The following is a 22934-nucleotide window of genomic DNA, read 5'->3' as shown; positions in this document are numbered from 1 at the left end:
TATAAAAAAAATGAGAAAATTTCAGACAGATTCGACACTTTTTGAAACTGAAATTGGTCTCGCTCGGTCAAAATCGGTCCAGACCAGCAAATTGCCGGTTTTTAGAAGCCCTGATTATGAGTTTGAACAGTTTTGCGAGACAGACAAGATGCACCAATCATCAATCCTTGATTTTGCGAATCTTAAATCTGACTTAGGCCATAATATGTAATGTCATATATAAATGTTGCTTGTTTAGAAAATCAGCTTTTTGTAAAAATAAACATATTAACTATTTATTCATTTATAATTGATTTTTTATTTAGTATACGACAGCCTTTGAAAATATGAGCAACTTCAAACTTAAGATACACTGAAAGATATTTCATAACAGACTGGAAAATTGAAACTCGGGTCATTCGAAACATCGGTTCCTTCGAGGTTTCAGCTTGGACCCCGGAGTCCTCCAGCGATCGCAGTTTTACTGTACAATAAACATTGTTAAAATACAAGATTGTATAAAATTTCAATACAATGTTTCATGAACATGACCAGTGTCCATTTTTAAGTAACCAAAAATTTTATTTATTTATTTTTTCATTTTGTTGACAAGTTGACATGACTAAAATGCAATTTAATTAAATTATTTTTTTACGTAATTTAATAGGCATTTTTTTTATTTCACGTGAATTGACATTTTGTTTTTGTGTCTATATCGCTTACAGGTTCGCTTTAACTATGAAGCCAAATTATCTTTAATCATGATCATAGCACCATTCATCGTGATTGTTCAAGCACAATTAATTGATTGGCAACTCCTCGTAGGATTGAACAGAGCAATCAATACAACATCCAAGAAATGTACTTCAAGCAAAATTCTAAACATGCAAAATAATTTATGTTTAAGTAATCTAGTACAATTTTGGTTTGTGGTACAAAAATTGAGGGAACAAGAAATTCGAGCCAAGCAAGTTTGAGCCAGGGAAATTTGACTGTACTGAACAATTTATATATGACTATTTAGAAATGAGCACTATTATTAGTAAAAAAAATGATGATGTATTTGTAGACATGTGTGTTATTTCCAGGCAACCCAACAAGATCTGTATTGTATGGACTCGGAGAAACAGGAGGAAGTCAACAATGGTGGGTCAAGAAACATGTGAAGCCTTACTGTATACATGTGTCCTCGAACATTAACTTGTTTCATGATCATAGCAAGCAATTGTAATATGTGATGTTTATGTAAATGATTTAATGTACTGTTCTGTTCTACATTAAAATTTCTTGGTTTCAGGCCAAATGGTCACTCCATGTACTGCATAATTTTAGCATAAAATTAGTATACCATTCATCAAAATTGAGATGTTTTTGCACAAGCCTGCATAGCAGGCATATGAACATATCAATGTGAGATAATACTCATAAACTAAGATATATAAACAAAATAACGAAAAACCAATTTGTTTTAACAAGCTCTGTCTTGAATTGGGCTAAAAGTCTTATCTTAATGCAACAAAAACATCATTCTTTTTTAAACTGTCAACACGTCTTTCCATTTTTCAGTTACACACATGGGAGCCAACAATTAAGAACCCGTACCTGGGGGTAGTGTCGTGGACGGTCCCGGAGAATGTTGAGATTCAGGTGACACTGTTTCGGGATAACAAACACTCACCATACGAGGACAAGGAGTGGCACTTCGTACTTGAGGATGTGAGTTGGGGGGGGGGGGGTATTGAATGAGTTAAGTCGATATAAGTTTAAAATGTAGTGTGCAGTATTGTCCATGTCTTCGTTTCTTAATTGTCACCTTAGTGCAAAAACTCAATAACTGCATATAGAAATAAAAGAAGGTATTGAGTTATTGCACTAAGGTGAGTTTGTTCTAAGCATGTCTGCTTTGTTTACTTTCATACAGTGTTATGTCAATTTTTAGCTTGACTTTTCGAAGAATAAGCCCGCTTTACTACTCGACCCGGCGTTGGCATTGCCGTCAGCGTCCGATTAAGGTTTTAGGTTAGATTTGCATTTGTTATTATAACTCCTGCATTAATTACTTCTATACCCTACATTCAATTGACTTAATACTTCACGCAGTTGATAACAGCCATCACACAATTATTTTACAGAACTCCATTATAACCCTAAATACAAATGATGGCCCTTGATTATTTATTTTTTTTCATTTTTTATTTTTTAATGCTTTTGACAGGCACATTTTTGTATTTTTAACCAAAGTGAAACATGTTTATTAAAATGACATATGCCATTGTTGGGGCGGGCCGGCATGAGGGCGAGGTCAAACTCATCTAATGAATATTTTTAGTTAGGTTTGACATACGGTGACAAAACATGGTATATAGGAAGAGTTTATGGAGACCTTTCATGGGATTGCGTTTGGGGCCCCTAGGGTCAAGGTCACTGTTACTACAAATTATAAAACAGTTGGTACTGAATAACTTTAGTTAGGAAAGGGTCGACAGTAACTTTTATTGTAGGGATCCCACAGTGACTTTTCCTTTTGAATTTTGCGATCCTTTCATAAAACCAGGCATTCCTCCTAAAATTAACATAACATACTGTAATAAAAATTATTTAAAGAACAACAGAAGCCAGATGGACATGATTTTATTTATATCATCATATCTAACAGCATATTGTAAGCTCTCTTTTGAAGAAGAGTAACATCTTGCAAATGTTCAATAGCTGCATCATGTTCTTCATCATCATCAGCTGGCACATCATCATCACCACAACTGGCCGCATCTGCGTCCATGTATATCTCCTCAATGACATAATCAGCTGCATAATGAAATCGGTGCCAACCTCAGTCTCCACAATTTCCTTTTTAGAATTAATATAACAGATTCAAAAAAACATTTCAGACAAAAAGTGGTAGATTACCAGATTTTGCTCAGTTACAAATTTATAAGAAATATGATACTGGTTTATAATACATATGTATTCATGGTTTACCAGTCACGTATACTTTTTTGCATGAGTTTTGGAACACTCTTCTTTCTTTTTGACTTCTTATACTCTCTGTGAGTTTACAATCTTTCCTCGGCAGTCTTCGCTTTTTTGGCTGGAGGCTGGAATATGCTACTTATAAAGTTCCACATTGGTCGTCAATAAAAGATACTTGCGAAAATAGATTGCAATAATCAAAAAGCCAAAAGAAATATATTGTGAATTTCACATTGTGTATTTTGCCGATATGATTAGCTGATTCCCATACCCAGATGGGTAACCAGTTTATTGTCCTTGGTGGACGTTATGTTTTGTTTGTTTGTTAAACTTTTAATGTTATTTTTATTTTTCGTCAAGTATTTTGATTACTTATAAGTAACAGTTTGACCTCAAACGAGGATCCCACAGGAATTTGTAACCTGACTTGGCAATGTAGGGTTCCCTCCTTAAAATTTGGGATCCTCTGGATTCCGGGACCCCATTTGTGTTGACTCATGTTAGGGTTTACATATTACGACCAAACTTGTTATAAAGCAAGTGTTTATGGAGACCTTTCATGGCATTGCATTTGAGGCCCCTGTGGTCAAGGTCAAGGTCACTCTGGTCACTGTTATTAAAAGTAGATAAGAGTTTGGTATTGAATAATTTTAGGTAGGGTTAACCAACTTTGGTATGTAGGAAGAGGTTATGGAAGACTTCCTTGGGATTGCATTTTGGGCCCATAGGGTCAAGGTCAAGGTCACCGTTACTTAAAATAGCAAAAATAGAGTTTAAAATGAATCTCACAACGAAGGCTGAAGTTCTTCTGTCAATCATTGAAAACCTGGTTTTGTCGCAATGCGGCAATTCTTGTGTACTTTTTAATTTGTCTTTTTTTATTATGCCCCCCTTCGAAGAAGAGCGGTATATTGCTTTGCACATGTCGGTCCGTCGGTTGGTCCATCGGTATACCAAAGCTGGTCCGAGTGATAACTCAACAATTCCTGGATGTATGGTCATCAAACTTGACATGAAGGTTGGGCCTGACTAGTAGATGACCCCTATTGATTTTAGGGCTCATCGGGTTTAAGGTCAAGGTCACAGTGACCTTTAATGGTAAAATAATTTTAAAGCTTGTCCGAGTGATAACTCAACAATGCCTAGACCTATGGTCATCAAACTTGATATGGAAGTTGGGCCTGACCAGTAAATGACCCCTATTATTTTTTGGGATCATTGGGCCAAAGGTCAAGGTCACAGAGACCTTGAATGGTAAAAGGTTGTCCGAGTGACAACTCAACAATGCCTGCACCCATGGCCGTCATACTTTACTTGGAGGTTGGGCCTGACCAGTAGATGACCCCTATTGTTTTTTGGGGTCATCGGGCCAAAGGTCAAGGTCACAGTGACCTTGAATGGTAAAAGGTTGTCGGTGTGATAACTCGACAATGCCTGCACCCATGGCCCTCAAACATGACTTGGGGGTTGGGCCTGACCAGTTGATGACCCCTATTCATTTTGGGGGTCAAAGGTCAAGGTCACAGTGACCTTGAACGCAAACTCGACCATTTCTGGACCTATGGTCATTAAACTTGACATGAAGGTTGGGCCTGACCAGTAGATGACCATTCTTGATTTTGGGTTTCATCGGGTCAAAGGTCAAGGTCACAGTGACCTTTAACACAAAAAAGTTAACAAAGCTTCTCCCAATGATATCTCAACAAAGCCTGGACCTATGATCATCAAACTTGACGAGGGGGTTGGGCCTGACCTGTAGATGACCCCTTTTAATTTAAGGAGTCATCCGGTCAAAGTTCAAGGTCACAGAAATTTTTACCATGAGTACAGTTTTGAAAGCATTTTTTTTGTCAGATGACTTTTACTTGGCACATATTAAAATAGTTCATGCAACTAATCTCCTTACAATTCTTTCTGAGCTCAGATGTTGAACGTGCAACGTTTTCAGGTAACCCAAACACAAAATGTGAACTATATGTCTGTTGCCTTTTACCCATACATACATGCTCTGGATTAAAAATGACCACAAGAGCCATGCCAGTAGAGCATAGGCCCTTTTGGGCCTCTTGTTCATGCAAGTTATGATTTTGAACCATCGATAGCAGTAGGTTTACAGTTTCCAACATGTTAGTCATGATTTTGAACCATCAATTTAGGTTAACAGTTACCAACATTACACATTTTTATTTGTTTGTACTTTACTAACAGTTTGTGCACTATATTTCCAGCAATCACAGGCTGGTAGACGGAAGGTTCTTGCTTCTGCAGCCATCAACATGAAGAAGTTTGCCTCTGACATCCCGTCCCAGCATGATATCACAATCAAGCTCACCCCAGCCACCAAAAAGATTGTGGCAGCACAAATCAAGCTCACAATCTCCTGCGTGTTCCTGAGAGAGGGAAAGGCCACGTATGTATTTTCATTAATGAAAAAAATATTTCGAAGAATGAGTGATGAATGAAATGCCAATAAATCTGGAAAGATAAAGAAACATCTAGTTTTGGCCTAAGGCAAATAAAATTATGATAATTGATTTCTAAATGGAGTGAGATAAACTTTCCCCCTTGTTATCTTGTATGTCCTGTGAACATTTGCTTCTGTATGTACATACATTAAAGTATAATTAATCAGTATGGATAAAACTGAACGTAGTGAACTTTATTCATGGGCATACATTTCAAGATGGTATTGCACATTATCAAACTTAAAAGAGCTATGAAAGGTCTTGAAGTGGGAAATAAAACTGGTCCTTGCAGCTTAAAAAATACAACTTACAGCACCAGGAGGACTGTATACATGTATAAGTGTTAACAAGGATATTCTTACCTTAACCTTACAGAGATGAGGACATGCAGAGTGTTGCCTCCCTCATGTCCATCGGGAAGTCGGACATCGGGAATCTGGAGGACATCGATGATGACGAGTCCGATTTGAACATCTCTGCTAAATTTGCTGAGGTGACCAGTCAGATGGCATTGCTGGAAACGAGTCAGAACTCTGGTAATCCCTTCGGCGACCCAGACTTGGATGTTGATGAAGATTTTGATGTTGACATTGGTATTGTTTTGTTTGCTTGCTCTTTGTTTCTTACTTGTTTGAGCTATTTTTTGCATTTAAATACATTCCACTGAACATTTAATCATAGCATATGTTTTTGTGACAACAAGGCACTTGTTGTTATCTTTATAGTTCTAGCATTATGTTCTTTTATTGTTTCTTATGTTTTTAATGTTTTATTTTTTAAAGTGGTAACATTGTATGTATAGAGAATCCTGCATGCACATTACTTTCACATTGGCCATTCATGTGTTGTATGCATGTGTTGGATGGTGGCATTGGCTAAAGAAATTCGTATAAATAGAATAAGACATAATTGTTTGCTTGTTTTATGCATTATTATAATCATAAAAGGGAAAGATTTAACCTTTTTTTGTTTTGAAACTGCAGAGATCTTCTTTAAAGATCATTTAAATATAACTACATGCAAGTTATCTTCTCTCATATTTAAATATGTCTTCAGTGATTTTTCTCTGTGCAATATACTGCCTTCTAAGGGATGATTCCCCTTTAAAAAAAGTGTCCAATATCACCCCAAAATCTGACTTCTTTACCAACTTGTTAGACTCAGTTTCCTTGAATGAAATAAAAAAGCACTTCATTTCTTGTAAAACAATATCTTTGCAAGACCAACTCTAATACAGTTTACTATATAAGTATAGTGCATGCATAAAAGGCCAAAACATATATGATTGCTATTATATCAGCTATTTGGCATAAGTTTGTATTTTCCAAAAGTTAAAAATCTTCCCAATTTGTAAGGCACAGGGAGTGGAAAATATTCCATAAGAAATTACTGGCCTTAGTGAAAATGACAAAGACAAACACTTATTCGCTACAAGGTCACTAGCTCATTGGAATATACACATATACACCAAGTACACAGCATTTAATAAATAAATTTGGGTTTGCATAACATAGAGCATTGTTTACATCTGGGAAGTTCTTTCAAGTACATGTTCTCATATATGTGACACCTGGTTATTTTTCAGACCAAGCATTCAAGAAATTTCAGCCCAAGAGGCCCGTCATGAACCCCTTCGAAGAATCAGAGGAGGACAACTACAGAAGTCCAACAGAGGAAAATGTTGATTACAACCCTTTTGCTGCAGACATGGAGGAGGAAGTGACAAAAGACACTGAAGTGAAACCAACAGCCAAGGAACCTACAAATCCCTTTGAGGATTCGGGGGAGTTTGATGAGTCAAATCCTTTCTGTGAGAAATTTAATGACACTAATTCATCTTTAGAGAGGCAGAAAAAAAAGAAATCTGCGCCAGTGCCGCCTAAATCAAAGCCACAGACGATACAATCTATTTTAGCTGAGAATCCCCCTCCCACTCGACTGCCTCCTAAACCGGATATTACTGCAAAAGATATTAAGAAATTAGATAGTGCACAAAATGTTATTGAACCTGTTAGTAATGAGCATGGTTCAAACAAAAAAGACAAGACTGCAGGTAAGCAAGAACCAGCTGTGAATAAAGAAAACAAAGAGAAGCACCACAGATTTTTGAAAAATACTCCCAAGAAAAAGGCGCCAGTGCCCCCAAGGCCGATTTACCAGGGCACCCCTCCGTCTTCACCTAAGGAAGAGAGGAAATCTCGGTCCATGACGCCACCGAAGAGGGACGAGAGTGCCAGCAGTGGACAAAATACGCCCCTGTAGGTGGTTTGGTAGTACAATTTCTATAAAATCACCAGGCAGTTTATATCTTAATTTTTCAAATAAGTAGTTTATCAGCATAATTTTATAACATGAAATGAATTTCACCACTTCAATTAGCATTTATGAAATATCTGAAGAATTAATCATTTACCAGTTCTCTCCTTTGTCCCATACAGTATATACCAGTTCTCTCCATTGTGCCATACACTATTTACCAGTTCTCTCCAGTATGCCATACACTATTTACCAGTTCTCTCCATTGTGCCATATACTATTTACCATATACCTCCTTTCCGTCATTCAGTATTTTACCAGTTCTCTCCCTTGTGTCATACAATATTTTACCAGTTCTCTCCCTTGTAGTTGCCAGTTCTCTCCCTTGTGTCATACAGTATTTTACCAGTTCTCTCCCTTGTGCCATACAGTATTTTACCAGTTCTCTCCCTTGAGCCATACAGTATTTTACCAGTTCTCTCCCTTGTGCCATACGTTATTTACGAGTTCTCTTCCATGTGCCATACAGTATTTACCAGTTCCCTCCATTGCGCCATACAACATTCAGAATCAAACAAGCATGGTTTTCTTGCACAATAAGAGTCATACGTAATTTTGTGGTCAGTTAACAGTTATGTGTTATATTTGCATATTTTTTTTATGGAGATGACTTATCATACCATAGTTATAATTTAATCATTTGACATGCAGACTGGTTAATGTATATTGCAGAGAGAAGAAAGCCAATGGTTTACCGCCAAACGATGGCACCCCTGCCCTAGATTCTAGTAATGTTAGTATCCAGTTTTAGCAGAATTTGATAACAGAAGAGTTATATAAATGAACGATTTCATAGAATTGTTTTACCTTATAAGTACCGGTACATTTAGTCTCCGTATCAAAATTGCAATAGTTTCAGGAATTTAATACATGATTACAAACTTGCTGCCTTTTCCTTTGGATGATATATTCCATTTGATAAATGTATAAACAATAAATGTAATTATTTTAGGGTGAATCACCCAGCAAGGCCCCTAGTTCTAGCCTTGACCTGTTGACATGGTGTAAGGAGGTGACACGGGGATACCGAGGGGTCAAGGTCACAAACCTTACAACCTCCTGGAGGAATGGCATGGCCTTCTGTGCCCTTATACATCACTTCAAGCCTGATCTCGTGTAAACATTTGAAACTAGTCAATAACTGTTTAAATCATCTGTAAAATAAATACAAAATACTTTATTTGTCATCCAATTTCAAAAGTTATAGTCTGTGGGACCAAAATTTAATTTGTATAACTGAAGGATTGAATATACATGTTAGTAAAACTTTAAATAATTATTTTAACTCATCTGAAAAGTAAAAAATGTAACCTATTTGAATCTTGTTCAAAAAGGTTTACCGTAACATTTATCAGAATTTGCTTTTGATTTTCAGAGAATTCGCAAAGCTAGCTCCACATGATATTAAAGGCAACAACAGGATAGTAAGTAACCATGACTTGGTTGTTTTCTTGTATACGCCCGTTTAAAAAATTGGGGATGTATTTTAGTCTTACCTGCATTGACGGGTAGTTTGGCTGGCGGGTTTGCCGGGGTTGTCCAGTTTGTTGTTCACTCAATAACCTTTGAAAATTTTGTCAAATCATCACCAAATAAAGTCAGATGTGTATGGGCATAATATCTTGGACAAGTTAGATAACCAGCTGCATGGCTCCAGTCACTCAAGAGTTATTGCCCTTACATTATAAAAATAACCTAAAATGGTTCTTTGCGCTACATTAATTGAAAAGCCTTTGTCCAATTATCACCAAATTTGGTCAGAATGTGTATTGGCATAATATCTCGAACAATACAGCCATATCACTCTAGTTACTTGAGAGTTTTTGCCCTTTTGTTTTCAAAATTGCTTAAAATCTGTCTTGTCTAATCAATTTCTTCCAATCATAACAAATTTTGGTCAGAATGTGTATGGGAATAAAATCTCAGACAAGTTTTATGACTAGTTATATCGCTTTAATTCCTTTGTCTAATCATCAAAATTGGCCAGAATGTTTATTGGAATAATATCTTGGACAAGTTCATTACCTATCCATATCGCTATTGTCACTCCAGAGTTATTATCCTTGAATTGGTAATAACTGTCTTTACAGTATCTGCATTCTGAATTTGGCTTTACGTACAACTACTTATCACCAAACTTGAACGGACATATTTTGTGACAGTTGGCACTCTTGTTTTAGATTGTCTGTTTAATGTGTTGTTGTAATCATGGTATCTTCAGTTACAACAAAGTCAAAATATTCAGATGAAACTTAATACATATTTTAATCATGAAAATAAACATCCATAGCAAGTTGAATCACGCAAATCAAACTTTTTAAAGTAAGTCACTTGTAAGACACTGGAAAAACATAGGACAGGCTTTGATCATCATGCATATGCTCAATTGACCAATTTCATATCTGTCTTAACAAAACACTGTTGGAGGATGAACCATGCTGCCATGTTTGCTTACAACAGTTCTGTACTTCATCAAGACCTGCAGTTTGTCTGAACAATGAAGTTCTTTAGTTTTAAGATATCTTGTCATACCTTACAGGCTTTTGACGCAGCTGCCAAGCTGGGCATCCCTCGAGTGATAGAGCCGTCTGACATGGTGCTACTAGCGGTGCCGGACAAACTGGCAGTGATGACATACCTGCACACACTACGCAGTTACTTCACTGGCACAGCACTACAGGTACAGAACTAGAAGGGTATAATCAAATTATTTGAATGTGGTACTAGCATTGTCTTTACAGCATGATAGATGTCGTTAATCACACCATTATTAGGCTGTCACCTTGTATTTTGATCCAAAGAAATGTTCTACATTTTAGTAGAAGCAACAAAATGATTATCACCTTCATTCAAGAATTACTTAGGCTGGTACTGTATACTCATGTAATAATATCATTAGAATAATGGAACAATGTAAACTAAAAAGAATTATTTCAATACAGGTCCAACAGATCGGTAAAAGCTCTAGTGAAAGCCGATACACACTTGGAGACCAGAACGTTGCCGAGGACAAGGAAATCTCCAAGGAGATGTATGGAGATACCGTCACCAATAGTGACAAGGCTAAGAATGGGAAAAAGGGGAAGAATGGTGAAAAAACTGACAGTAAAACTGTGGTTAAGTCTGGTGCTGACAATGTCGATGTTGTTATCAAAGGTGATAAAGGGGAGCGATCTAGTCTTTCAAGGGAGAGTTCTAAAGAGGGCTCTCCTGTAAAAAGTGTTAGTGAAACTAGTGAACTAAAGACGCCCAGCTCGTTGACAAGTGAAGGTGATGTGCTGGAAAAGAGTGTTGGGAGTGAGGGGAAGAACCCATTTGAGAGTGATGATGACGAGGTGGGGGAAGGGACCACTGGGGAAAGCGAGGATGTGTGGATACAGAGGAAAGGAGAGGATGACACCAGCACAGATGAACTCAGGTATTTGGGCTGAAGTAGATGTATGTGTATAGATACATAACTCATAAGAGTTCTGTGAAAATAGTGGCTACAATATGTGCCTTTGTTAAAACTTTTTTAGCTAGACTATTCAAAGAATAAGAAGAGCTATACTACTCACCCAGACGTCAGTGTTGGCGTTGGTGTCACACCTTGGTTAAGGTTTTGCATGTAAGCACGTTTAGATCGTTATCTCAGCAAATGGATCATGTATTGCATTGAAACTTTGGATATGTATTCCCAACTATCCAACCTACTTAATTAATCAAACAATTAATTTGAATATAATGCAAATTATAGGCCTTTATTATTTGACTTAGAAATTCTGGTCAAGGTTTTGCATGTAAGCACACATAGGTTTATATCTCACCAACTACTTGAATTATTGACTTGAGACTTACTACAGTGATCCATGCATGTTTCGCCAAAAGTAATAAATTTTAACAATGAAAAGCGGAATAGGCGAGCACGCTGCCTCTGTGACAGATCTTGTTTGAGAATTAAACTATGTTTAAATTTCATGAAGACCGTTTTAAGAGATTGCATCAAATGCATATTATATACCTTTCTTTGTTTTAAATTAAGAAAAATGTAGCACTGTTAAATGTACTGTTTCAGGCCAGAGCTTGCTGAGAAGAAAAAGAAGGACCTCCACTTGTCAGGCCTCCAATCTGCTAGTACTGAACCTCAGGTACCACATCACATAAAACTGTTCAGACAAATCAATTGAAAAAACTCTACCAAATCAAACTACTTTAAACCAATTCTTTACTGACAATTTTCAAAGAGTGTAAATGTTCAAAATGTTTATCCCAATATAAAACAGAGCAAAATCGGAAACTGACAAGTGTGTTCATGTAGGTATCCTGACACCTGACCTTATTTTCATCTTAAAATACCACCGTATATACTTGTTATTACAGAAACGAGTAGTTTCCAAAACAACTTCAAGGGAGGCAACTCCAGATACTCCTGGTTCAACAGCCTCAGATACTTCACAGGTAAGACCTGCTGCCCAGGAGAAGTATTTTGAACAAATGTCATTACTACAATCACCAAAGTTAATGTTTAGAATCTTAAAGATCTGTCTGTCATGCAGGTTGAAATTTTGCTTACGTTGTGGCTATTTTGCTCAGACTCATTTCCAAGCATAAAAATAAAAAAAATGGAACTTAAATTCAGGACTGGTAATTTGAGGAAAAAAATGTCAATAACTGCCCATTATGTTTTTGTTTGGGAAAGGGAAACATTCAAATGTAATGTCCACTGTCAAAAATCAACTTAAGTAACCCTGTAGTTATTCCTTGTGGAATATAAAACAGAGTTAATTAAAAGATTGAAACTGAAAACTGTATACCATGTATGTTACCAGTCTAGTCGGAAGTCCCGCCAGCTTGAGTTGAAGGAGCGAGCCCAGTTGTTACTGCAGAAGGCGAGACAGGAGACGGAACTATCCCAGTCAATTGAGCAGACAACAGTTCTAGGGGCAAAGGGAGATAACCAGGAAACCGAGACAGAGGCCAAGACACAGACGGATGTGAGTTGTTATTTGGAATGTAACACTTGGGTATATATGACTAATTGACTAGTTCGAGATTCTGTCTGTTAGCGGGGTCTTTGACCATTTTGTTTTAATTTGTTCTAAGAATATATGGAAAAAGAAAAAGAAAAGCCATCAAGTAATAATTTCCTGAATGTTTGTCCATTTATTGATCTAGTATACTGTAAAACCTGCACTGAGTTCTCAAACATTGACATTAGGAAAGTAATAGATGATGTTTTCATTTAAAGGAAGAAGAGCGTAAGCGTCGATTGCGTGAGCGTGCACGGAAGCTAATAAGCGAGACTCGGGAAAGTCTGGGGAAACCTGAGGCGGAGTTTATCCGGCAGATGAGCGGGGATGGGCTCTCGGCATCTCTCCCACTCCTCAGGAAGGAGAAGAAAAAAGAGAAACTGGAGGACACAGGTACAGGCGTGCAGAGATCGAGAGATTTAATCAAACTTCCTATTTCATTAGCTTCTTATTGATATTTTGGACTGGAATTTTTTCTCATTGTGTTTGTTGTTGTGTTTTTTTGCAAGATTTTTGGAGAATTAATTCGTAATTTGACAGCTTTCATCTTAAAACTTACAAAATATTAGACTTCCATTTGTTTAAATCATTGTAATATTCATTCTGCTTAAATGTAATGACATTCACACTGAATGTTTGCATGTTTGTTGTTAAAACTAGTGTGATATTTCCTGAAGAATGTTTCTAATTGCCTACCAATGCACTGGATGTTGTGAAGATTTAGTTTTCCATGTTTATTGTATTGTACAGTGCCCCTGTACCACAGACAACTGTTACGGTCATATCTGTCCGTAACACGCAGCAGTAAGTATAGCGACCAGCACTCCCAGGTGGACACTTACTAGGTGCACTCATATATATAGTGGTGGAGGGGGTAGAACTATTGGTTACAAGGTGTTGGTCTTCCTGCTGTATCCCTTCTGCTTCTGACCTTTCCTATCTTGTGTCATGTATGTGTGTATGGATTCAATGTGTCCTGTATGTGTGTATGGATTTAATGTGTCATGTATGTGTGTATGTACTCAATGTGTCATGTATGTGTGTATGGTTTCAATGTGTCGTGTATGTGTGTGGTGATTCAATGTGTCATGTATGTGTGTGTGTATGGATGCAATGTGCCATGTATGTGTGTTTGGAATCAATGTGTCATGTATATGTGTGGTGATTCAATGTGTCATGTATGTGCATATGGATTCAATGTGGCATGTATGTGTGCATGGATTCAATGTGTCATGTATGTGTGTATGGAATCAATGTGTCATGTATGTGTGTATGGATTCAATGTGTCATGTATGTGCGTATGGAATCAATTTGTCATGTATGTGTGTATGGAATCAATGTGTCATGTATGTGTGTATGGAATCAATGTGTCATGTATGTGTGTATGGATTCAATGTGTCATGTATGTGTGTGGTGATTCAATGTGTCATGTATGTGTGTGGTGATTCAATGCGTCATGTATGTGCATATTGACTCAATTTGTCATGTATGTGTGTATGGATTCAATGTGTCATGTATGTGTGTATGGATTCAATGTGTCATGTATATATGGATTAAATGGCAAAAATAGTGATACAGCATTGAACCATGCAACTTTGAACTTAATGAGGTATCAACAATTAATGCATGACAATCACATTGAGATGTTTGATTAAAACATTATTGACAGGCTGTTTAAGCTCATCTGCTTTTCCAAGATGTTATTGCTGCTGCTTTACTTGTGCTGAAACAAAACTTTAAAGAGAAAAAGCTGATGAAATCAGGCCTGGTTCTTGACTTTCACAGCAGCTGTGTTGTTTGTAATGCTATTCAAAGTTTTACATATTGTGGACATGCAGTTGCATTTGGCTTCCAGTTCTTTCCCTTGGTCCACTAATAACCATGAATATAAGAGTGCCTAAAGGTACATTTGTACCAGGGTAGTTATTAATATACAATGTCCAGTAAGTACCTCCAAACCTTAAAAATCTTTGTAGCATCATCTACCTTTACTTTCCTGCTATGAAAATGTATATTAAATTCAATTCCTACTTAAATATGAAGAGATTGTTAGCTGGGATTAGCAAATGTTGTGTTAATTTTGCTTTCCTTCTATATAGCATATTGATATCTCGCATATATTCATATTTACCCAGGCGATTCTTCTGATACACATTCATACTGTCTTAACACTTATAGCTTTACCTTTCTTGTCCCATAATCTCAGCCTGCATATGAATGTCTAGCAATTCGAGCTGCATAATTATTTAAACAGTTTGTATGCAAAACTTATACACAAATGTAGATTAATAACTAGTGTACCAACTTTTCCCTTGTATGATATAACCATATTGCCTTGTATTTATAAACTTTTCTGAAGAGATTGAATTTTTTTTTTTTATTAATTAAGTGCATGTTATTTTTCTTTTATGACTAGTCTGAGATGCATTATTTTACTCATACAGTTATTATATTCTTTCTTCATACCAATGAACCGAACACAGTAAGCTAAAATATGGCTACTAAACTTTGCCCTCTTACTCTGTTGTCCCCTGTATTCTAGGCAAGCTTATGGAGCACACAAGCGAGGGAGATGAATTGGTGCCTGAAGAACTGCCCGCCCAGCCAGAGCCCGTTCTGAAGAAGCCAGAGCTGGCCCGTCCTCGGATACAGCTGACGTCACCAGTGTCACCCGGGCTTGAGAACAAGGACTTCCCTCAGCCTAGTGAATCTCAGCAGGTCAGTAGAGTATGGTTGTTCTGACCTGTCCTCTGGGAGAGAGTTATTTTTACCATGATGCTTGGCATTTCTTAAGCTGCCACTTTATGCCCCTGAAAGAAGACATATAGTAATCAGACAATCCTTCCTTCCATCCCTACGTCCGTCCGGCTCCACAGTTACGCTAAATACCCAGGGACCTCAAACTTGGTGCCACCCTATTGATTTTGAGGTCAAAGGTCAAGGTTGTTTTGACTTTAAGCTGTTCAAAAACTGAGGAGTGCTTTGGCCAAGGATGACCAGCAGATGAACCCTCTTGATCTTGAGGTCAGTGGGTCAAAGGTCAAGGTCATAGTGATGTTAAGTTGAAAATCAGTTTCTGGTCAATAACTGAAGAACGCTGAGGGCCAGGGACCTTAAACTTAGTAGACATGTTTGTCATGACTAGCAGATGGACCCAGTGGGTCAAAGGTCAAGGTCATGGTGACCTAAATCATGAAAATATGTCAGATACTGAAGGCTATCTGTCTAACGAGGCCATCCGGGGACATTTGTCTGTGTCATCTATTGTTAATAGAATGCTGAGTTGAATAAAACTGCTTGAATTAAGATCATAGTTACATCCATTGTGGACACATATGTTGTATGTTTTTATTAAACTAGCATTTAAAATTAAATTAACTAATTAAGTGATTAACAAACCTTATATGCCTTTTCCAGTCTCCCACCAAGTCTACACAGAGGAAAGTTCCATATGATCAGAGAATTTCCCTCACCAGTATCGATTTTACAGAGAAAGGTAATGATCTATTGAATAGGCAACAAAGTAGTGATAATTTCTTAGTATTTTTTTCATTGTCTTATGTTGTAGCAAGAGTAAGTCTTTTAGCATCACGATGGAAACATTAAACACAGAGTTTATGCATAATGAGTGAAACGTTGAATGAGTGGGCAATTGGGATGACTTGAACAACTTCTGTCAGGGCTGTAATGTGGCCATGCATACGGGGATAATAATATAACGGTGCAAATGTACACCATAACAAGATGGTGTGTCACAAGCAAGATCTATGTCTCTTAGTCAAGATCAAGGTCACATTAAAGGGTCATAGGTCAATATGTCGAAGCTGTAACTTATCCATGCATTTACTTGTCCATGCATGAACTTGTGCATGCATTCAACATTACTTCAATGGCAGAAATGTTTACTGTGAGAAGCTGTAGTGTCAATGTAAGATCTATGTTAGTAGGTCAAAGGTCAAGGTCATGCTGAAGGGTTGATGGTCCAATTTCCTTATGTTTTGGCTTGTTCTGGCTTTCACTTGACCATGCGTAAGGGTATCTTAAAATTTGACATTGTTGGTTTTTCCCTACAAAGTTAAAGCCAATATAGGGCATGAAGTTACCCTTATCCATCTGTAAGCCAATCCATAATTTGGTTAAATTCCCTAAACCTTTGGATTGCTGAAATTGTATACCTGTATATCGTTTCAGTGTAGTGTGTCTAGTTTTATTGTATATATACATTTTTTTGTATCAGGAGACCCTTCTAGTGATGAAGATGATGATTTAGACTCGTTCAACATTGATGAACTGCTCCGACAAACTGAGGTAGATATTTTAAGTCCATATGAATATTGTAATAAAGAGTATGTAAGTAACAGAAATAGCATTTGTACAAGAATAACTTAAATTAAACTAGAACCTAGAAATTAAATCAGTACTTTAGGTAATGTTACTTTCTTTTAAGCAGTTGTAAAATGTTACCAAGGACATTGAATTTTTTACTGTTGAACATTAATAACACATCTGTTCCCCCTCCCTCCCCAGAACCTGCAGGATACAAACCAGTATGTGATCAATGAGTTGGAGGCTCTGGAGAGGGAACAGGCCCAGATAGATTGTCGGGCTGCCATCCTTGAGATGAAGTTACGGAAATGTATGGAGAAAGGTAATATTAAGACTTCAATGTACGTTTTCAGAACAGTTGGGGTCTGAATATATACAAAATGGCTGGCTGGTCTGAATGTCTGTGAGAAGGGCAGGGGAGTTCTGCATATATGTGAAAAGGACTCGCGGGGTCTTAATATATGAACAAAGGGCTGGCAGGTCTCAATATATATGAGCCGCATCGCGCGATTTTGGGCCTTCGGACATATATTTGCTATCATTATGTATTAAGGTATTTGAATTAAATGATATTCCAGGAAGAAATTCTGAAAATTTCATGATGATATCATTTAAATTGCGTAAGATACCTGTTTATAAGTGAGACCATGTATTTCGCATTTTGAATACTAAATTTGACGTCATTCACATGACGTCGTTACGAAGCACATTATTCAAATGGCGTGCAAAATAAACGTATCAATATTACTACTAGCTTATAATTTAAATGATTTTCTTAAGACAGAATCTTTGAGGAACATACATTAAGATAAAAATGCTAAATCATTTTTGTATTTTTAATACATTTGGCCGTTTTAAACACAAAATATTAATGCAGTAAAAATATGTCGGGACGAAATCCATGGTTGCTATGGAAACATGAGTAAGCCAATGGTCATAAATCGTCGAGAAAATGATGCACCAATGACAAATCTTTAAAAGAAAGAAGTTTGAAAGAAATTGATAAACATAGAAAAAATCACAATATATGGCACTTTTTATTCATGATTATTTCATTTATAATAATTATGCCCGAAGGCCCAAAATCGCACGATGCGGCTCATATGTGAAAGTGAATTCCAGTGTCTCGGCACATCTTTAAAGGGCTGGCAGGTCTGAATGTCTGTAAAAGGGGTAGGGGTATTCTGAATGTATGAAAAAAGGACTGGTAATGTCTGAATATATGTACAAAGGGCTGGCAGGTATGAATATATGTAAAAGAGGAAGGCAGTGTCTCAACCCCAGTTGAAAGGGCTGGTGGATCTGAATATATGTACATATAGGTCTGGCAGGGCCTGAAAGGAAATATGTAAAAAAAGGTCTGGTATAAAAGGGCCATGAGCTCGGTGTCTTTATTGACTGAAAGTGTTAGTAGACTTGGCATTGATTTAATATCATTTTGTAAGTGTTGACCTTACTTTTGTCTAAATATGCAGGCTAAGATACATATTTTCAAGCAACTTTTGTGTAAGTCAGGACTCCTGTTAAATGCTTTATGTACTAGAAAATTAGAAAGGAAATAATGGTAGGGGTAACCAAGATTTGTTTCCCTTACATTAGAAATGCAAAAATCAGATAAACAAGATTTGTTTCCCTTACATTGTAAGTTATCAACATATGTTAACAATATCCAAGTTACCATCTGTTATAATTTGAATAAAATTTACTCCAAATGAACTTAAATTCATTTTATTAAGATAAATTTTTTGTAGACTATTGACATGAAGAATATTATAAAACATCTTTTATGGTGTAAGCAGTACAAATGTCACACATTATTGTTCAGGAAGTGATAAGGGGAAGGAGGAGAAACTGCTCCAGGAATGGTTCCTGCTCGTCAACAAGCGTAACGCCCTCATACGACGACAGATGCAGCTCAATATACTGTACGTACATGTATATCTTGTAACTTTGTGTGGTAAATATTGAATGATTCCTACTCGTCAACAAGCTAAATGCCCTCATATGGCGACAGATGCAGCTCAGTATACTGTGTGTACATAGATATCATGTAATTTTGTGTTGTTAATGGTTGGTTCTAGTCAACAAGTGTAACGCCCTCATACAATGACAAATGCCGCTAAATATATAGTATGCACATATATATTATGTAACTACATGTAGGGGTTGAAAAAACTGAATGTTTCCACATTGTCGTCAACAAGTGTAATGCCCTAATACGATGGCAGATGCAGCTCAATATATAGAATAAACATGTTTATTACATTACTACATATATAGGGGTTGAGCACACTGAATGTTTCCACATTGTGAACAAGCGTAATGCCCTCATATGCAGACAAACTATTTGTCCATTACCATATTTGTGTTATGTGACTTTGTTTTTATTTGTTATATATATATATTCACAGTCAACATATCCCTGTCTTAAGACAGTTTACTATATTCTTCTCTGTATTGAAATTAAATGCCTTTCGAGAGGTGATTTACTGTCTACACTCATAAGCTTCATAATTGTTTTTAATACAAGCAAAACACAAATTCAGGTATGTATTTTTTTCTGCGTATTTGCAAATTTCCGCAAATCAGATGACCAGAGAACAAAAACAAATATGTAATTATTTCTTAAAATTTGTTGTTTTTGTTTTCAGTATTGGCACTCCATTTTGCTTCAACTATGAAGCCTTGAGAGCGCTCTAATGGGCTTCTAAAATGCCACTTTACCTTCTGATGCATGGGAATTTACACCTTTCACCCCCATTCCCAAACCCCTCGCCAAAATGTCACATCCCTTCTAACATTTAAAAATAGTTCAAGAGATATAAAGGTGTATGTCAGGTGTGTCACAGGCACAAACTGGACAATTCTGAATTGTTATGATACTTCGGTATGTAACGGACCTTCGCACAGTGTTAATACCATATGGAATGGAATGCATGTGGAAACATTATATAAAAAGCAAATACTTGAGATGAAATATCATTTTCACTGAAATATGACTAATTTTCTGTCCAAAGCTTCAAGTTTGCCTGACCAGGCATGTGTGACAACACCAATTGCCACAAGTTGGATCTATGCACCTGGCCTTCATTAAGCTCGGGTCATTATGAATTTTCTTGTTTGTAAATATTAGTTCAAATATGCTCTTCAACGACTCTTGGACATCAATTGAAATTCAAGAAACGTTTCTATATTTGGTACAAGTACTAAGTGCTAAAATCACTCAAATATGTGGTGAATACCTGTGGTCTTACAGCTATAATGAAGTAATTGGACAATCATTTGAAATATTGTTTTGAACACTAAATGAAGTATGTTTGAGAGGCCACTTGCTGGGCTGGTGAAAGGCTGGTTGCGGCAGGGTTAAGTAATCAATGCTTGACCATATTTGTCTGACTTGACCAATTGTCAATATCTGATAATATTTTCCTGAACGCACGCTAGGGAAGGATGGATTTTGTGTTTAATTAGCCTATAGCAAATTTTGACCAAACACTCTAGATTTCCTCGAGTCAACATATAGTTTAGAAAACGCTGATTTGAGTACATATGGTTGTTGGTCCAGGGTAATCATGCCATGTTTGATTAATTTTCTCTTTTCCTCCCTTTGGTTGGAGAGTATGTTTAACATTCTCACATTATGATTTTTTGATTAACTGGAACAGTGTGGTCATTTGTATGATCATATTTGTTCAGGAATGGGACTGATTGTTTGTATGTTTTGGCGTAACCAGCCACACTTGAATGACCAAAGTTTTTATGCTTCAGCAATGAAAATCCTGTTCTCTTTCAAAATCCTGCACAGTCATACAGATATCTTAATTTTACTTTCTTAAGTCTGTGAAGTAACATATGTATTTATTGTCAAAAATGAGATTCTTAAAATGTTTGATATTGGTCCAGTTTCTTGCATCGATATCAACATAAGCAATACAGGGTTATTCAGCAAATTACCAGCAATATAAGTATATGTATCATTTCCCACAGGACTTAGGTCATGTAACAATGCATCAGTCCGTGTTTTGTCACTGCGGGCGCCCGGACACCCAGGTGTAGGGATACTCCGCATTCTTCTGCTACATTCCTCCCCAATGAGATGGACCAGTCACCGTTGATTATGTATGCTTAGTTTCCTGCATCTTTGATCTTTTTCTTAATTAGCGATCATTTTCACTGTGTTAGCTGACCACTGGTATATGACTGGTGTCTTGTGCACTGACCACTGCCTCTAATTGGACGTCCCAGCATGACTAATGACCGTTAGGGCCACTTCCATGCCCAGGTACAAACAAGAAAGTATTTCAGCTATGCCTCTTAGCATAGTTTTCCGTTATGTTCTTGTGACTGTATTCTTGTTGTACTTGCTTACATAACAGGAGAATAGAATGTTTAGGGTAGAAGGTATGAACGTATTTAGAGAGATTAGGTTTTGGTTAAGAGGTTTCTAATCCCATCATGGTTCATAATGGCCAGCTCTTTAGTAGATCTGTATCGGTCTGCAGAGTTGACAAGTTTCCAACGAATGTGTAGTCTACAGTCGCCATGGACCTTTGACGGCCAAAACAGCCAGGGTGATCTTAGATCTGATTGTTGATATGTTTGTGGGTGGTGTACTCGCCCAGGCAGAATCAGGAATATTCAGCTCACTTTTGCTAAAAATAATGACTTCCTCTTGTACACTAAGCGTAATGTTGAAGTCGTGTCATAGATCTTAACTTTGATAGTTTCTATCCACTTACGGTTAAGGATATCCCTCCATTAGTGTTTTGCTAATTACTATTACCATAATATTTTATAATTTCATAGTAATGTTATAGTGTATTTTGTACCATTGGTCCATTTAGAAAATATGCTTGTATAATTGTCATTTTCATATATAAATAAATATATATTCCAATAAAGGTAAATCAAACAGGAATGTGTGCATAGGTAAAGCTAGAAAAATGTTGTTTTCCCATATTAGTTCTGTTTTTTTTATAGTTCTGTTAGAAAACAATGGTAAACAAACATGGTGTGCACTCTATGGTGCTTCATAGTTATAATGTGGCCAAATCATGGGGCTAGTTGGGATTAATTTTTATTAATTGTCAATAAATAAGTGCCATGATATTTTTATTTACACAGATTATGCTTGTGTTGATTTGTAATGAATAGGCAAATAGTACATTGTAGAATAAGTGTGAAAATAGTAATTGAATGCTCTGTATGTCTTTGATGGGTTATTTGTGCATTTGTTATGAAGGAAGTTGTCAAAATTAGGGATAATAGGGGTCAAGATTAGAGTCCAAAAGACCTCAGCAAATAAAGAAAGCAACAATATTTTCTCTCTGAAGTCGGGTTGTTATTACAGTGTTATGTCAAATAAATGAAAGTAGTAGCAAAATAGTATCTAACTATGACACTTTTGGGAGGGGGGAGTGCGGCTTGGACAAAATGTTCCATAGCCATCATTTCCCATTTTATAGACTTGGTAGAAAACATATCCTACATCATATAAATGGTGTGGACAAAATATCACACATAAATTTGCTGCCCTAGACTAAAATTTAATTACCCCACCATTTTTGTCAACCTGGACAAGTATCACATTTTTTTCAAAATGCATCATTCTTCCCCCAAAACAATTTGTTTATTTTCATTTAAAAATATTTGTTTTCTTCACAAATCCCTTATCAGTTTTCTGTATTTGATATGTAATTGATGATTTGGTGTTAATTATTAAATTTCTAACAGCATGATTGCTGGAACTAATATTTGTTATTCAATTTAATTACAATTACTTAGTTTATACACAATTTCACATTTTTCATGCCATTCGAAATTTCTGTTTTTCATTTGATTTTTACCTCCCAATGATATAAAGAAAATG

The 22934-nt window shown here is 36.6% G+C and overlaps 1 protein-coding gene across 11 annotated transcripts in view; it reads left to right on the top strand.

Annotated features, from left to right (window-relative positions):
- Nucleotides 1–22934, top strand: part of LOC128207788 (EH domain-binding protein 1-like) — a 45232-nt gene that overhangs the window by 9297 nt on the left and 13001 nt on the right. For 9 of the 11 annotated variants that reach the window (XM_052910916.1, XM_052910920.1, XM_052910922.1 and 6 more), the window contains 20 exons: nucleotides 1068–1125; nucleotides 1546–1695; nucleotides 5178–5359; nucleotides 5790–6007; nucleotides 7000–7672; nucleotides 8403–8463; nucleotides 8683–8846; nucleotides 9106–9154; nucleotides 10270–10410; nucleotides 10673–11148; nucleotides 11785–11857; nucleotides 12090–12167; nucleotides 12539–12703; nucleotides 12958–13132; nucleotides 13490–13543; nucleotides 15282–15457; nucleotides 16157–16235; nucleotides 16977–17047; nucleotides 17267–17387; nucleotides 18891–18990. In XM_052910916.1, the coding sequence (XP_052766876.1) occupies nucleotides 1068–1125; nucleotides 1546–1695; nucleotides 5178–5359; nucleotides 5790–6007; nucleotides 7000–7672; nucleotides 8403–8463; nucleotides 8683–8846; nucleotides 9106–9154; nucleotides 10270–10410; nucleotides 10673–11148; nucleotides 11785–11857; nucleotides 12090–12167; nucleotides 12539–12703; nucleotides 12958–13132; nucleotides 13490–13543; nucleotides 15282–15457; nucleotides 16157–16235; nucleotides 16977–17047; nucleotides 17267–17387; nucleotides 18891–18990 (3264 nt within the window). The remainder of the gene's footprint in view (nucleotides 1–1067; nucleotides 1126–1545; nucleotides 1696–5177; nucleotides 5360–5789; nucleotides 6008–6999; nucleotides 7673–8402; nucleotides 8464–8682; nucleotides 8847–9105; nucleotides 9155–10269; nucleotides 10411–10672; nucleotides 11149–11784; nucleotides 11858–12089; nucleotides 12168–12538; nucleotides 12704–12957; nucleotides 13133–13489; nucleotides 13544–15281; nucleotides 15458–16156; nucleotides 16236–16976; nucleotides 17048–17266; nucleotides 17388–18890; nucleotides 18991–22934) is intronic. The other 2 variants (XM_052910924.1, XM_052910923.1) reach the window with 2 other exon arrangements.

The sequence above is a fragment of the Mya arenaria genome, chromosome 11, assembly GCF_026914265.1.
Source record: "Mya arenaria isolate MELC-2E11 chromosome 11, ASM2691426v1".
NCBI classification, from domain to species: Eukaryota; Metazoa; Mollusca; class Bivalvia; order Myida; family Myidae; genus Mya; species Mya arenaria.
This window is presented reverse-complemented; position numbering and strand designations above follow the sequence as displayed.